Source organism: Rhinatrema bivittatum, chromosome 1 (genome assembly GCF_901001135.1).
Source record: "Rhinatrema bivittatum chromosome 1, aRhiBiv1.1, whole genome shotgun sequence".
NCBI classification, from domain to species: Eukaryota; Metazoa; Chordata; class Amphibia; order Gymnophiona; family Rhinatrematidae; genus Rhinatrema; species Rhinatrema bivittatum.
In genome coordinates, this window is record NC_042615.1 from 154,956,977 (window position 1) to 154,974,282 (window position 17,306).

The window sequence follows — 17,306 nt, forward strand, 5'->3', positions numbered from 1 at the left end:
GAGCATGTGCCATTGAGAGCCTGTGTGTATGAATGATTGTATGAGAGAGAGCATGTGCCAGTGAGAGCCTGTGTGTATGAATGATTGTATGAGAGAGAGCATGTGCCAGTGAGAGCCTGTGTGTATGAATGATTGTATGAGAGAGAGCATGTGCCAGTGAGAGCCTGTGTGTATGAATGATTGTATGAGAGAGAGCATTTGCCAGTGAGAGCCTGTGTGTATGAATGATTGTATGAGAGAGAGTATGTGTCAGTGAGAGCCTGTGTGTGTGAGAAAGAGAAATGCATGTGAGAATGAGAACCTGACTGTGTGTTTGAGGGAAGAAGATGGAGAAAAAAGAAACAGAAAAAAAGACAATATAAAAGGAATTGGCAAAAAAAATAAGAAAGGGAAGGTGGAAAAAAAAAAGCCTGTGACCAACCATTAGAAACTAAGATCAGACAGCAAAGGCAAAAAAAAATAAATAAATTACTTTTTAGTGATTGGCACATGTAATCTTTGGGAATGTGCAAGAATAGCACTTTCTGTACGGATCTCACAATGTACGAGATCAGCATGGAGAAAGTGGAAGCCCACGGGGCCTGCACAGAAGAGGCAGCAGAATGGACTTCCGTGTCAGTAGCAGCAATCGGCACCTCCCCAATAGCCACGCGGCATCAGTGTCAGTGGCAGCAGAGGAATGAGAGAGGTTCTGAGGTTGCTGGCAAAAGAAAGCGAGGGGGGGGTCTGCCTTTAGTGTGTGGCATGTGAATGAATGGGACTCTGCCTGGGGGTGTATGTGTGTGAATGCATGGGTGCCTGCCTGAGGGTCTGTGTGTGTGAGAATGAATGTGTGCATGCCTGGGAGATGGGGAGGGAGTGTTGTGAACATGAATGGGAGCCAATAAAAAATCAACTGACAGATGAAGTTTGTAACGCTTGCTTTGACTTGAAGTGTACGAAATACCAACCTTCAATTGAAGATTTAGCCAATGAAATTCAGCAACAAAAAAGTCACTAAGCAGGTAAGGTAAAGAATTATTTGTTTTTGCTTTATTAATAAATACAGTATATATATTAAAATTATAATTTTGTTGATTAGAGCTACAAATATCACAAAATTATGGATTTTTTCTAGAAGTGACACACCACCCCGAGTTATGCTCGGTTTTTTAATGAATTTTGACACACTGAGCTCAAAAGGTTGGCCATCGCTGTCTTAGGGGAACCAGAATTACAACTCCATGCATGCAAAGGGGTGCAAGACCAGGACTCACTATGCTGATCTGGATGAGGTGGCAACCCTAGTTGTAGTAGGCATCAAAAGCTTCTAACCATTTCTTGAACTCTGAATCCAAAGGTCAAGTGGCCCAAGAAGATCACCAGAAATCTTGCGGTTTGGGAGACGAACAAACCCTTCAAATTGTGTTTTATGATGTTATTCTACCCCTAGGTTTTGGTAATCTAATCATGGCCACTTACCAAAGAAAGAGAAACGCTGATTTTTAGGCCCTCAAAGAACTCCCTACTTAGCTGAAAAAAGTACCCTGAATTTACAATTTATTAACATCTAAATAGAGAATCCTTAATCATAAACCTCTTATCCCCTTATGCATTACTTTCTTTTGCTGCACAGCTTTAGTTTTTAAAACCCAGCATGCTACCATCTGTTTACTCATGATGCTCCAGTTGTTAACACTCAGTGGACTGTCTGATCTGTGCTCCAGCTCCTGCCTCCTCTACTTCCATGCAATTCAGTTTCACTCCAGCAACAACTTATTTCATTCACTGTTACCCATTCCCCTAAAGTAAGCCACTGCAGAACTGGGCCGACAAGCAGTTTCAAGTTCCGTTGGTTTCTGACACAACCTGAAGCTGACAATAAAATGGCCACACCTTTACAGAGTTTCTTACATAAAAGATGTGGGTTTACAAATATTTTCACCCTTTGTCTCCTGCAGCATATTGTAATAGTTTTTAGCACTTCAATAAGCAATTATAAATCAGTCATCTCCTGGGGCCTTATTTTTAAAAGGGTTTCTCCTATACTGTGGTAATCGCTCTATAATTGTATGTAGAAAAACAATGTTTTCATGCTGCAAGCAGCAGTTCTGCATACCTTTTCCGGTTAATTCCAATACTCAGTTTGTAATTTATCCATCGATCTGTTCCCAAAATTGTTATAAAGTAGGAATAAAATAGCTTTGATTTCTGCAGCACAGCACAGCAAGGGGGGCAGGTTGATAAAGCACTGTGGAGGGAGCAGTGTTTTTTCTCGGGTTTATCCAATAAACACTAATTTTTGTTTACTAGGCATGTTATATCAGTGTTTATCAGTTAAACTATAAAAACAAAGTCCTACTTAAGATGCAGGAGCAGCAGTAGGGAGAATCGGCTATGGACACCATAACCCACTGGGGTTTTGGTTTCTGCTATACAGTGCTGCTTCAACCAGGTGGCCAGAAGGCATACACCTTAAACCACATCAACTAATCTAGCCAGCAAAATAATTTGGCTACCTCAGGTCAGCACCATTTATTCTTCTCTTTGCTTCTTATCATTCCTCCTTTTGCTAACTCTCCCCAGTCTTATTCTCCACTGTAAACCATTTCCACTCTCCCTCACATTTCAACTCTATTCCATACTTTACTCCTTCTCCTCACGGAGATATCAATCCCAGCCTGGCCATTAAAGGCAACACTTACCCCATCAGTGCACATCATCCTATTACCATAGTGCGGAGATGGCGAAATCCAGTCCTCGAGTGCCACAAACAGGCCAGGATTTCAGGATATCTACAATGAATATGCATGAGAAAGATGTGCATGCACTGCCTCCATTGTATGCAAATCTTGTTTGGGGTGGTTTGCGGGAATGACAGCTACTTCCAGGTGATGAATACCCTTATTCAATAAACATATACACGGTTAATGCAACTCCAACACTGCTCTATGCTTCGACGGCAAGAGGAAATGTGAGACAAAGGATTTGCATTCACAAATAAGCGTGGGAGTATTTTGCTTGTTGCGGTGGTTACTACCCCGAAACAATTAAACCTGATACTTCACTTTGAATACATATACAGCGCAGTTCACTGCTTCAACGGCAGGAGGGAATGAAGATAAGAGGATTTACATTCAGACAACTACCAACTAGGATTGAATTGCATAGTCTGGGTAAACAAATAAGCGTGGAAGTAGCTTGCTTGTTGCGGTGGTTACTACCCCGAACCAATTAAGCCTGATATGTCACTTTGAATACATATACAGCGCAGCTCACTGCTTCAACGACAAGGGAGAATGAAGATAAGAGGATTTACATTCAGACAACTACCAACTAGGATTGAATTGCATAGTCTGGGTAAACAAATAAGCGTGGGAATAGCTTGCTTGTTGCAACGGTTACTACCCCAACCAATACTTCACTTTGAATATATATACAGCGCAGCTCACTGCTTCAATGGCATGGGGGATAAAGAAAAGAGGATTTATATTAAGACAACCAACAAGTACTAAATTGCACAGGCTGCGTAAACAAATAAGCATGGGAGTAGCTTGCTTATTGCGGTGGTTATTACCCCTAACCAATTAGGCTTGATACTTCACTTTTATGCAGCTCCAGCACTGCTCTCTACATCAATGGCAGGAGTGGAAGGAAAATTAGAACCAAAAAGTTACCAATAAGGGCCCTGACCTCAGCGGTCAGAGTAACAGATAAGTATGAGAAAAATAACTGTGAAAGCTTGCTGAGCAGACTGGATGGGCCGTATGGTCTTCTTCTGCCATCGCTTCTATGTTTCTATCTCCTGCATATTCATTGTGTATATCCTAAAAACCTGGCCTTTGTGGCACTCGAGAACTGGAGTTCGCCATCACTGCCCTAGTGTTTCCCAACCCTCTCCTGGAGGCATACCTAATCAGCTGGGTTTTCAGGATAGCCTCATCCTGCTTGACCTATATGCTACTTTTTGACACAGCTTATCCCCATCTACTCCTTGACATACAGTACTCACTAGGATTGTGAAGCCCTATTCTATCTAAGTTATCCTTTTACTGCTATCACTACTTTTTTAATCTATCCTCTGGTGGATTATCATCTATATATATCCCATTATCAGCTGGTATGCCTCACAATTCTGTGTCCTGGACTATCTTCTCTCTCTGATCTCCTCCCACAACTTTCAGTATCATCTTTGTTTATAATTCACAGATCTACCAGAAATTTCACCAAGAATCCATTCCCAAATTTCAGCCTACTTGTCTAATATCACCACCTTAAACTTAACATAGCCAAGACAGAACTTTTCTTTCCTCCCAAACCTAATTCTACCATCTCCCTTTTCTATTTCTGTAAATAACACTACTATCCAGCCAGCATCCTCAGCCCATAGCCTTTGGAATCATCTTGGAATCTTTCTCCCTTCTCTCCTCACTTCTATATCACTGCTACAATGTATTGTTTCTCTATATATAGCACCACCAAAACCCATCCATATCTTTCTGAGCACACTACCAAATTCCCATTCACTCTCATCAATTCCAGGTGAGATTACTGCAACCTGATTCTCCCAAGCCTCCCACCGAACCATCTCTCACTACTGCAAGCCTACTCAACGTTCAATTGCATAACATCTTCCACTCAAGCTACTACATTGGCTCCCCATCTGCTTCCACTTACAATTCAAGTTTCTCCTGCTCACCCTATGAATGCATTTACTCTTCATCATTACCATTCCTCTTTCTCCCTACACCTGTCCTTGAGCAAGTCACTTTTTCTACACCCTTCTCCATCTCCAACTCCTGACTTCAAGTTTTCCACCTTGCTGCACTGTGTACTAGAATAAACTTCCTGATTTGCTGCATCATACTTCCTCTCTGGTCCTATGTAAGTTTCACCTAAAAACCCACTTTAATTAATTTCCTGAAGCCTCTTATTTATCTTATCTGTATCCTAACTAGATGGTACATGCCACAGAGCAGGAATACTAAGAACATAAGAACATGCTATAGTAGGTAAGACTAAGGGTCAATCAAGCTCAGCATCTGGTTTCCAACAGTGGCCAATCCAGGCTACAAGTACCTGGCAAGTACCCAAAAATTATATATATCCCATGCTACTGATGCTAGTAATAGCAGTGGCTATTTTCTAAGTCAACTTGATTAATAGCAGGTAATTACTCCTGGGGGAATTCTGCGCACAAAAATTTAAAATTCTGCAAAATTCTGCAAACTTTATATTGGTCAAAATAACACAATTTACATGACAATCTTTAAGTAATTCCATTTTAAATTAATTAAAGATGCAGAATTTTAAATATTTTGAGCAGAACTTCCCTAGAAATTCATTGTAAGAGTGTCCTATCCACTCGCTCTCCTTACTCCCCTGGCCACTTTGCCATCTCAGGCCCCAACTCCTCCACCTGCCAGTATCACTTTGCCCTCTCTAGGCTCAACCCCTTCCACTCTATCGCCAGTCCCAGAGTTTGACCCCATTCTCAGTACTGCCCCTCACACAGGCTCCCTTTGTCCCTCCCTCTCTCACACACATGCTCCTTTCTCTCTAGTACAGATACACAAACCCTCATACAGGCTCCATCACTCTCTCGCACCACACATATCCCCTCATACAGGTTCCCTTTCTCTTGCATACACACCCACAAAAGCTCCCTTTCTCTCTCACGCATACATCCTCACACAGGCTACCTATGTCTCTTTCTCACACACCCTTTCACACAGGCTCTCTCTCACACATACACAATCCTTTCACACAGGCTAGCACCCTCGCATACACACGAGCTCCCAATCTCTCACACACATACACAGTCCTTCACAATCTCCTCATATAGGCTTCTTCTCTCTGGCACCCACACTCAAGCATCCCCCCCCCCCAACTGCGCTCTCACCTCCCATGCTCTCTCTCACACCCTCCTGCTAACCCCCCTGCTCTCACCCTCCCCCCACACCCTCTCTCCTCTCACTCATACACACAGACACACATTCTCTCTCACCGGGCCTTTATCTTCACCATGAGCAGAGCACACAAGGGCCTTAGTCTTCGCGTGCTCAGTTCGCAGCATGCCGGGGTCTCCTCTGCTATTTTCTGCGCAGAAAATGGAAATTCTGCGCGGGGGGGGGGGGGGAATTCTGCGCTCCGCAGTAGCACAGAATTCCCCCAGGACTAAGTAATGGAATTCTCCTCCAAGAACTTATCCAAACCTTTTTAAAACCCAGCTACACTAACTGCATTAACCACATCCCCTGGCAACAAATTCCAGAGTTTAATTGTACATTGAGTAAAAACGAACTTTCTCCGATTAGTTTTAAATGTGCTACATGCTAACTTCATGGAGTACCCCCTAGTCCTTCTATTATCCAAAAGAGTAAATAACTGATTCACATTTACCTGTTCTAGACCTCATGATTTTAAACACCTCTATCATATCTCCCCTCAGCTGTCTCTTCTCCAAGCTGAACAGTCCTAAACTCTTTAGTCTTTCCTCATAGGGGAGCTGATCCATCCCCTTTACCATTTTGGTCACTCTTCTCTGTACCTTCTCCATTGCAACTATATCTTTTTTTTAGATGCGGCGACCAGAACTGTACACAGTATTCACGGTGCAGTCTCACCATGGAGCGATACAGAGGCATTATGACATTTTCCGTTTTATTCACCATTCCCTTCCTAATAATTCCTAACATTGTTTGTTTTTTTGACTGCTGCAGCACACTGAGCAGACGATTTCAATGTATTATCCACTAAGACACCTAGATCTCTTTCCTGAGTGGTAGCTCCTAATATGGAACCTAACATCATGTAACTATAGCACAGGTTATTTTTCCCTATATGCATCACCTTTCACTTATCCACATTAAATTTAATCTGCCATTTGATTGCCCAAATGTATATCTGTATCATGTTATGTAGCTGTACATTGCTGTGATTCATGTCGATTTATTTATTTAAAAGCATTTATTACCCGCCCTTCCTATGTTCAGAGCAGGGTACAATAAGAAAATACACAATTAAGAGTGTGGGACAATGAGGGTATATAGTTAGATGGACAAGCTGAGACAGGACAATGCAAGTTCAGAGGTAGGGGGATATAACCCTGAAAGTAATATTAGGCAATTTTTATTTGAGAATGATCCCTCCCTTAGTCTACTGATGGGCTTAAAGGTGACTTATGATGTAACACAATGGCAATGCTATCATGATTCAGTTGGAATTTAACATCCACTTTAAGCAGGTAAATGGCAGACTAATCCACTATCTACCCACGTTAGATAACTGTTAACAATGTAACAATGGGAGTAGTTTGAGGGCTGGTTAGTTGGATGATGCCTATGCAGCCGATGACTACAACATGCCGGGCTTCAACACCGAGAGCTAAAGGAGTGATTGCAGGGCCGGGCCACTCTTTCCCCTCCATAGGCAGTTCAGCCTCGCAAATCCCACACACCAGCTCTTCACCTGACCTCAGCGGTTACTGACCATGACAGATTCCGTCGCGTCGCAAAAAAGCCCCGGACAGCGAGCACCAGACGCGGCCCTGGGCCACCGCAATCATCTTCAGGCGCTACGGGCACAGCCCGTGGGCGCCGCGGTCACAGAGAGATGTGGCCTGTACTACCGCCCGGCATCACGCTGTCTTCCTGGGCAGCGGATCCAAAACACCACCAGCGCCTCTTGCGCCATCAACTATGCCAGGCCGTGTGGGGGAAAAAAAAGGCAGATAGTGGCACCGCACTCCGACCGCCCGGAAGCGGCGCTCCACCAGCGACCGCAGTGCGCCTGCGCTGGCAGTGACGCGACAGTGTTTCGTTGCCATGGTCACTCCCGGAAGCCGCCGCACTCTCCGACAGTGGCCGGTTAGGGTCGCTGCTGGTGAAGCCAGCGGCTCGGTTGCTTTCTGGATACCTGTGTGCATAAGAGCGAAAATACGGGAAGGGAAAAAGGATCGCTCAAAGCTGACGTGGCGGGGCTTGCCCAGTTTTCGTCCAGCTGTCCCCCGTCCCCCCCCCCCAAAAAAAAGGGTTCATACAAACCAAAAAGGCACTGATTTTTTTATATTTCATTCCTGAAAGAAAAAGAAGAAATGAAGATCAGTAAAAAGATGGAGGTCATACTTTGTGATTGTCTAAACAGCACCTCCCTGTGGCAGAGACCTCCCGATGTCGGGCGGGGTTAGTCAGGTACTAGATGTTAAATGTCCCTTAGTTACAAGGTCTTTAGATGGAACTTCACAGGGCGTACTGTTTGATGCCCTCTTCCCTACTAGACCTCTTGTGCAGAAATGGGGTCCTAAACCCACCCAGCAAAGTTTCCCGGGGGTAGGGAAGGGAAGAAGGGATAAAGTTAGGATAACCGTCCTAAGGGAGGATGTTATCAAGAAAACCTCAGAAATAAACAATTCCCGATTAACAAGTTTAACCATTTTATTTTTATAAAAAGAAAAGGATTAGGAATTGAATAAACAATAACAAATGTTCAAATTCTTTCAATAGGTATGTGTGAAATAATATTGCAATGGAAAATTCCTCTTTTCTTCTTTTACAGTAATCAACAAATATTTAGAATGCAAATGCTTTAAAACTTTTATATATAGCAGTGCTAAACAAATATTTATTATTCTGTTCTCTTTCTCACAGAATATTAAGCTGGATTCAACTCAAGAGTCAGATAAGTATCACTTTTAGTTTACTTTAGCTGTGTCCCAAACTTGTATTCAAACTTTAAATTTGTATTTTAAGTAATTGAGACTTTGTGGGTTATAGTTTCTCTTCCAGGCTCTGCTGAAACAAAGAAAGTCCCTCTTATGGTGAGTGTCTTTGTCTTCTCTTCCCTGTATGTGTTTGACTTTTCTGTGTTGTCTGTCTTTTATGTCACTTTCATACTGAGCTCAGTAATTTTTACTAGTTTGGGCAGACATAGGTTGTGTTCCTCAGATGTGTGTCACACTTTTAACTGTGGTCCCGAGGTTTTGGGTCCAAGCTCTGTCTGTTGCTGTAGGATGGTCTCAGACAGTCACATCTCCTTCAGCGGGCATTCCTCTGTCGTCGTCCTTCTCCAGGAGGAATACCTAATATCTGTAAGAAATCAATAATGACTGCCTCCCTGGCACTATCTTCCACAAATTTAAGATCTTTCTAGTGCGGGTGTCCAGCAGCTTGGTGAAGCTGGTTATATTTGACTATGGAAAACAAAAGATATTCAAGAATTCCCTGCCTTTAATTTCTTGAAACAGCATTCCCTATACGTACCAGGATCAGTCCAGACTGCTGGGTTATGCCTCCCTTCCAGCAGATGGAGTTAGAGAAAAACTGAAAAAGCACCTCCCATATACCCTGGTGTGCCACCTGCAATCCCTCAGTATTTCTCTGACTCCAGCAGATTGAGAGAGCATAACCTGCGGTCCTGATCATCTCTAAATTGGGAAGGGTTCCTCGGTCAGGTTTGGTTTAATCTTATGGGAAATCTTCTGACTAGTTCAATTCTTTAAAAAAAAGGGGGGGCATTGGCAGGCAGGGCATTGCCCTACAGCCTTTTTCCCCGGAGTAACCTTGGTCCCCTGCCCGGTTAGTTAGCAGGGGGAGGATTCACCGGTGGGCCGGTCACTCACCTCCTTTGCTCCAGAGACGCTGCATTCCTCGGAGACAGTTCTTGCAGAGAAGTTTAATTTCTCTGAAGGTTCAATAATGCTGTGGTTCAGGGAGGTTGTTCCCCTGTGTTGCAATTAAAGTTACAAAAAAAAAAAAAAAAGAGATACAGAACACATTAGGACACTTGATTTGAGTGAGAAAAGTTTTTTTTTAATTTAAATACCGTTCTGTTTGCCCCGCGCCTGGCTTACTCTCCCGGGCCTCCGGACAGGGTGGCTGGCCACCCGACAGCATTTTCGCGCCTTCAGGGATGCCGCGGGAAGCCGTTTGCACGGCGTGTGGGGAGCCGGGGTACCGGCTCTCCCGTGAAGGCCTCTGCTCCCGGTGCATTCCCAGGGGCGAGGGGCCTGCGCAGCGGCCGATTTCGGGCAGGGGGGCAGCCCTGCCACGCCCGAGGGGACACAAATCTGCATCGCTGCCTCAGAGGCAGAGGCCAGGCACGCTCCCGAACACGGGGGCGGCGGCCATCTTGCCTCCTCCGGATCCGCCAGCGGCCATCTTGCCTCAGGCAGATGGCAATTGCGATTCTATTGGGGAGGGAGAGGAGCTTCCTCCTTTGTCTCCGCCGGCACTCAGCCCTCAGAGACCACGCGATTTTCAGCGGGACTCGTGCCTTCCTCCGTTTCAATCAGCAGGGGGGCCCTTAAAGAGACCTCACCCCTTTTCTTCCCAGTTTGTCTTGCTTCTACATAAAGCTTATGTGGAAGCTGAAACTGACTGGGAAAATCTGTCTCCTGTCCCAGCTAAGTATTTTAAGGGCCCAACAGGCCAGGACAGCTCTGGTTCGGGGGTGCCTTGCATGGTCCAAGCTGCTGGACCTTCTATTCCGGTCTCGTCTGTGAATCCTATTTCTCAGGACCCCCTCACTCATGATCTGGGTGATGATGTGGGTAGTGCAGATCCAGTGGAGGGGGACGATCCACAGATACTCCGATTGTTCCATAAGGAGGAGCTGGACCCATTAATTTCGCATGTACTGCAGGAACTTGAAATCCCAGTCCCACAGGCAATTCCGGATACTTAGCCAGTAGACTCTGTGTTATCGGGACTCCGCGCTCCACCGCAAACATTTCCTTTCCATCCCAAACTTTTTCAGATCGTATCCCGGGAATGGGATACTCTGGAAGCTACCCTGCGTGTCAGCAGAGCTATGGAGAACCTTTATCCGCTTCCTAATGAGTCCTTGGAGCTCCTTAAAATCCCCAAGGTGGATTCGGCGGTCACGGCCATTGCCAAGTATACCACCATTCCCGTCACAGGAGGTACGGCGCTCAAGGACCTTCAGGATCGGAAGCTGGAAGTCTTGCTTAAGCAGATTTTTGAAATTTCGGCTTTAGGTGTGAGGGCCGCGGTTTGCAGCAGCATGATGCAGAGGGCCACCCTCCGCTGGGTCCAACAAATGCTCACAACACAGGATCTTCCTCCAGAAGAAGCTGAACAGGCGAATCGCATGGAATCTGCGGTGGCATATACCGCGGATGCTTTGTACGATCTCCTCCGCAACTCGGCCCGCACTATGGCTTCTGCAGTTTCGGCAAGGCGGCTCCTATGGCTACATAACTGGGCAGCAGACGCCTCCTCTAAGTCGCAATTGGGTTCCTTTCCTTTTCGGAGCAAGCTCTTATTTGGCGATGAATTAGAACAGCTGGTTCGCTCTTTGTGGGAGAACAAGGTTTACAAGTTACCGGAAGACAAGCCCAGATCGTTCTGTTCTCCCAGCACGTTTCGCAGCCGTTTCCGTGGGCAGCGCCGCTTCCACTCTGGGAGGGGCTCTTCCTCATTTACTCCACGTCAACCGCCCACAAGATCTCAAGCATGGGCGCATTCTTTTCGTGGCAGGCGGCCCCCGCGAACTGGCGCCTCTCATACCTTCGCCAACAATAAGGCGTCCCAATGAAGGGACGCTGGCCCGTTCCGGAGGTCGGGGGGTGACTCTTCCACTTTCGGGAGGAATGGACCAAGATCACCTCAGACCAGTGGGTCCTCGACATTATAAATCACGGCTATGCTTTGGATTTTGCACAGCCCCTTCGCGACCTGTTTCTTATTTCTCCCGGTGGGTTACAGACGAAACAGCAAGTGGTTTCACAAACACTGACTCGATTGCGGGCCCTGGGAGCCATTGTTCCGGTTCCCGCAGCCGAGCGGCGGACCGGTCGCTACTCCATCTACTTCATCGTTCCCAAGAAGGAGGGCAGATTCCGCTCGATATTGGATTTGAAGCAGGTCAACAGGGCGTTACGTATCCCGCGCTTCCGAATGGAGACATTGAGGTCCGTCATTGCGGCTGTCCACAAAGGCGAATTTTTGGCTTCTTTGGATCTAACGGAGGCTTATCTCCACATAGGAATACAGGAGTTTCATCAGAGGTTCCTGCGGTTCATGATCATGGGGAACCATTTCCAGTTTTGTGCCCTGCCCTTCGGGCTGGCGACGGCCCCAAAGGTCTTCACCAAGGTGATGGTGGTGGTAGCAGTGAGCCTTCGGAGGGAAGGCATATTGGTTCACCCCTATTTGGATGACTGGCTCATTTGGGTGAAGTCGAGGATACTCTGCAAGGATGCAGTACAGTCAGTTTTGAACCGTTTGAGTTCCCTCGGCTGTGTTGTCAACTATTCCAAGAGCCAGCTGGTTCCATCCCAGGTGTTGGAATTTTTGGGACCACGTTTCGACACCAGTGTGGGCAAGGTTTTCCTACCGCAGGTGAGGATGGAGCAACTAATGTCTCAGGTTCGGCACCTGTTAGCTCTTCCCTTACCCGTGGTGTGGGATTATTTGCAAGTTCTTGGTTTTATGGCATGCACACTGGAGTTGGTTCCTTGGGCTTTTGCTGATATGCGACCTTTGCAGAGGGTGCTACTTTCTCATTGGGATCCCAAATCGGCGGAGTTCCAGCGAGGTGAGGAGAGAGAGAGGCTCAAGTGCTGGGAGCTGCCCGAGTCCGGTTTCACTTGTCTGAAGCGAATTGAGAGAAAAAAAGAACTTTTCCTGGGCTCGGAGAGAGGAGGCCCAGATTGAGTGTGCGGACACAACTGGAGAAGCCCTGCGGCAGAGGTAAAAGCGGCAGCTCGCAGGAGGGACCTGTGAGTTGCCGAACACAACAAGGGCTTCTGAGTCTTCCCTTACCTGGACAACTCACTTGTGACAGCGAATGCCCAGAAAGGTATACTATCCTCCCTGAAAAAATCAAAATAACTTCTAATGTTGTACTGGTTCCTGGTAAATTAAAAAAAAAAGATCAATTCAAAGTCTCTCCCAGAAAATCAAATTCATTGGAGCATGGCTAGATTCTGTGCAGGAAAGAGCTTTCCTTCTTCAGATCAGGTGGACACTCTCAGGTCCCTTGATTACAGACTGTTGAACACAGATCAGTCAATAACCAGGGAACTACTAGTTGTTCTCAGCTATAGGGATGTGAATCATTTTTCTGACGGATGAAAATATTGCACGATATTTTCTCATTCGTCAGGTATCGGGGGTCCCCGAAAAGCGATAGGAAAACCCCACGAAATTTTCGTGCGGTTTTCTTATCGTTTTGGGGGGGGGAGAAAGGGCACACAGGAAAAAAAAAACCCAAACCCACCCTAACCCTTTAAATCGAATTATTTAGAATCCCCTACCCTCTCGACCCCCCCCCCCCCAAAAAAAAAACCTTTCCTAAAGTACCTGGTGGTCCAGCGGGGGTCCTGGGAGCGATCTCCCGCTCTTGGGCCGTCGGCTGCCACTAGTCAAAATGGCACCGATGGCCCTTTGCCCTTACCACGTGACAGGGGCTATTGGTGCCATTGGCCGACCCCTATCACATGGTAGGAGCAATGGAAGGCCTGCACCATTTTTTAAGATGGCGCCAGCTGTCCATTGCTCCTACCATGTGACGGGCCAGCCAATGGCACAGATATCCCCTGTCACATGGTAAAGGCAAAGGGCCATCGGCGCCATTTTGTTTATTGGCAGCCGACAGCCCAAGAGCGGGAGATCGCTCCCGGGACCCCAGCTGGACCACCAGGTACTTTAGGAAAGTTTGGGGGGGGGGTCGGGAGGGTGGGGGATGCAAAAAAACTTAGATTTAAAGGGTCTGGGTTGGGTGGGGTTTTTTTTTTAGCTCGGGACAGCTGAAAAAAAAAAAAACGTCTAGACCACGGGAAACATTTCCCGTGGGTCCATGATGCCGAAACCGGAACCGATTCCGGAACTGATTCACATCCCTACTCAGCTACATGGCGGTAGCAATTGACATATTTTACTACCCCGCCTTCATATACAGCTCCTGCAGTATGGCCTTTGTTCCCAGTGAGACCAGCTAATTCAGCAATATGGAGATTTCAAAAGAAATAAAACAGGAATTGTGCTGATGACAAAATTATGATATGTGCACAGTTCTTGTCCAAGGTTCTCCACTCACATTGTGAGATGCTGACAAATGTCTGATATGGAAGAACAATCACAGCTTCTTCTCTGCTGTGAATCACAGTCTCATATGAAGTTGTCAAGATCACATGGTTGAAGATTCCATCTTTGTGTTGCTTAGCCTGCACTTTTTGGTCCAATCTATGTGCATAGCTTCAGGACTCAAGTTCAATGATGCACATCCTTGTTTAGGGTCACTGGCATTTACCTGAGAGGATCTGATCACTAGGACGAATGGAATAAAACTTTTCCAGTGTTGTTTTACTCTGATGCAAATACGTTGTGATGTGGAACAGCTGCCCTATGAGGAAAGGTTAAAGAAGTTAGGGCTGTTCAGTTTGGAGAAGAGAAGACTGAGGGGGGATATGATAGAAGCCTACAAAATCCTGAAAGGACTTGAACAAGATAAATCCATAAACTGCTATTACGGTAATTAATAAGGAATAGTGGCTTGTGATCTATCTAATGTTTGGGTACTTGCCAGGTACTTGTGACTTGGATTGGCCACTGTTGGAAACAGGATATTGGGCTTGATGGATCCTTGGTCTAATGCAGTATGGCATTTCTTATGTTATAGCCCTTATAACAGGTATAACTTGAGATGGAGAGCGATGAAGAGGCAGAAAAACACTTTTTGACATGTCACACAGGAATTCATTCTTGTTCTCCTAAGTTTTTTTTATTTTTGATGATAGGTAGCTTTATAATTACTAACAAGTATAACATAACATTTTTGCTTCAGTTTTGTGCTTTGTTTTGCTAGACAGGCAGACATTGCGGAACGAGAGAGGCTAGCTAGATAGAACTGGGCCAAAGGGTTGTAGAAGTTATGTTTAGAACAGCAAGGTCATGCTGACACTTGAGTTCCATAGATAATATTTGCATACAAAGCAAGGATTAATTTACATGCACAGCGAGAACAAATCTACATACAGCCATTCAGATTAATTATTCATAATAAAAAGCTAATCATAGAAAATTTGACAATTGTGTAACCTAGTTTAGGGGTTGGAAATGTACAAGTGTAAAATCCTATATAATATCAGTAAGATCATTTGAGACAGAGTTTTATTGTTGGATTTGTGGCATATTGTGGACTCTTGGTCGAAGTGGCAATGACTCCTTCCATAGGGAGGGGCCCCGTGGGGAAGCACAACAATTGGCTAGACTCTAGTAAGCAGACACTGAGGAAAGAAAACTTTATTATACTGCTGTTGATGAATTGAATCTTGCCCAAGGAATGGACAGTGCTGTAGTCCAGTGATATCACAGTAAGCTCTAACAGTCTCTGTAGTTGATGGTCTCACCCAGATGTAGCAAAGGTCTGGTAGTATTCCGCAGCACGGGATAGGCCATGAACTTGAAGGGTGGAATGAGGAGAGCTGGAGCGTAGTGATACAGAGTAGCAGTGCTGATAACTTCCTTCGGTAATTGAATGAAGAGAGGGACCCGAGGTTCAAGGTGCAGGATACCCTGAGCAGAATAGGCCCTCGAGGAGCGAGTACCTAGGAGCGCCGAGGGTTCCTGAAAGAAAGCAGACGGGACCCCTGAGGAGCGGGTGCCCTTAAGGTTAGGCAAATTAACCACGGAGGGCAAGTAGAAGCGAGAGGCCCCAGAAAAGCGGGTACCCGGGCCTTCCGTAGGAGCGAGATACCCTGAAGGGTAGTGAGTAATCCAAGCGAGCAGCTTAGAAGCGGTCTCCAGGACCTCTTCCTAGTGGACTGGGTTTGAGGGTGTGCGAGATGAAATTGACGTACCATGTCTTTATCCATGTTGGCCAAAGGCTCCCATGAGTTTTCTTCTGGTCCATAACCCTCCCAGGAGATGAGGTATTCCCACGTCTTGCCTCTTTACCGGACATCCAAGATGTCATCTACAGCATACTCAATATCGTCCTCTGTGTCCAGGTTAGTGGGTTCTGGGGTCTTGTTAGAGAACTCTGAGAGCATCAAGGGTTTTAACAGAGTAGATGAGTAGCCTAGTGGTTAGAGCAGTGGGCTATAAACCAGGAGACCAGGATTTGAGTCCCACTGTCCCTCCTTGTGACCTTGGGCAAGTCACTTTACCCTCCATTTCCTCAGGTACAAACTTAGATTGTAAGCCCTCTGGGGATAGGGAAATACCTACAGTACCTGAATGTAATCCACTTTGAAGTGCTGTGAAAAGTGGAATATAAATCAAATCAGAGACATGGAAGGTGTTATGTATTCTCATTGCTGGGGGTAGTCTCAAACTGTACGTAAGATTTCCCAAGCACCAAAGAATAGCAAAGGGTCCTACATAGTGAGGTGCAAAACGTGCTGAAGGTAGTTTAAGACGAAGGAACTTGGTACTCAGCCAGATTTTGTCTCCAGGCTGAAAGTGAGGTGCCTCTTGACAGTGAGCATCGTAGATCTTTTTTGCTTTCTATCCTGCTTTAAGGAGTAGATCCTTTGTTTGCTTCCAAAGCTGAGATAACTGCTGCAGTGGCCTGTGCGGCAGGAGAAGCCACTGATAAGGGAATTGGCAGAGGAGGAAGCGGTTGTCGTCCATAGATGAGTTGGAAAGGAGAAGACCCCGTAGATGTAGTAGGATGTGAGTTGATAGCAAGTTCTGCCCAAGGCAGCAGTTCCGCCTGTTATGATTCCTGCCCGCGGGTTTCCCCGTGAGCAGGCCTCCTACCTTGCTCTGCTTTCTTCGATGCGGCTGCAGCCGCCAACTTCCACGGTGTAACGCTTTCACCGGTCCGTACACCGTGGCCGCCAACTTCCGCGGTGTAACGCTTTCACCGGTCCGTACACCATAGATTGCATCCGTTCCCGGGTCCAATCCCTGAACGAGCTTCCCTGGCCACTCGGAAACTCAAATAGCAGTTTAAAGTTATTTATCTTAAAAAGTCCTCAGGTGGGGTTTGAACCCTCTCCACCTGGATGAAAGGCAGATGCCTTTCCCACTAAGCCAGCAACTCACTTTCTGAAGGCTGACTTCAAAAGTTCATCTCCAACCAACTCAAGTCCACTGTTCAAAAGTCTGGCCCCACTGGGCCTAACTGCCACCTCCCACCATATCTCTCGGGATGTTTTCCTCATCCCTTAGAGACAACCACCCGCTTGGCAGTTCTTCTGGTAACGTATCCTTGCCATAAGTCCAAACAAACAGAAGTCCTTATATCCCCATGCTCACCTTCTTTGTGATAGTTGTTGCAGTCCTTCTTCACACAGTCGGGGAATATCCAGTGTCAAAGTCTCCCAGAACAAACAGGTAGTCCGATCCTTCCTCCTC

At 46.1% G+C, this 17,306-nt stretch overlaps 1 protein-coding gene across 1 annotated transcript in view; it reads right to left on the bottom strand.

Annotated features, from left to right (window-relative positions):
• Positions 1 to 7,782, bottom strand: part of SLC30A9 (solute carrier family 30 member 9) — a 220,582-nt gene extending 212,800 nt beyond the window's left edge. The window contains exon 1 of the mRNA XM_029588688.1: positions 7,471 to 7,782. Coding sequence (XP_029444548.1) covers positions 7,471 to 7,546 — 76 coding nt within the window. The 5' untranslated portion in view covers positions 7,547 to 7,782. The remainder of the gene's footprint in view (positions 1 to 7,470) is intronic.
• Positions 7,783 to 17,306: the final 9,524 nt, after the last annotated feature.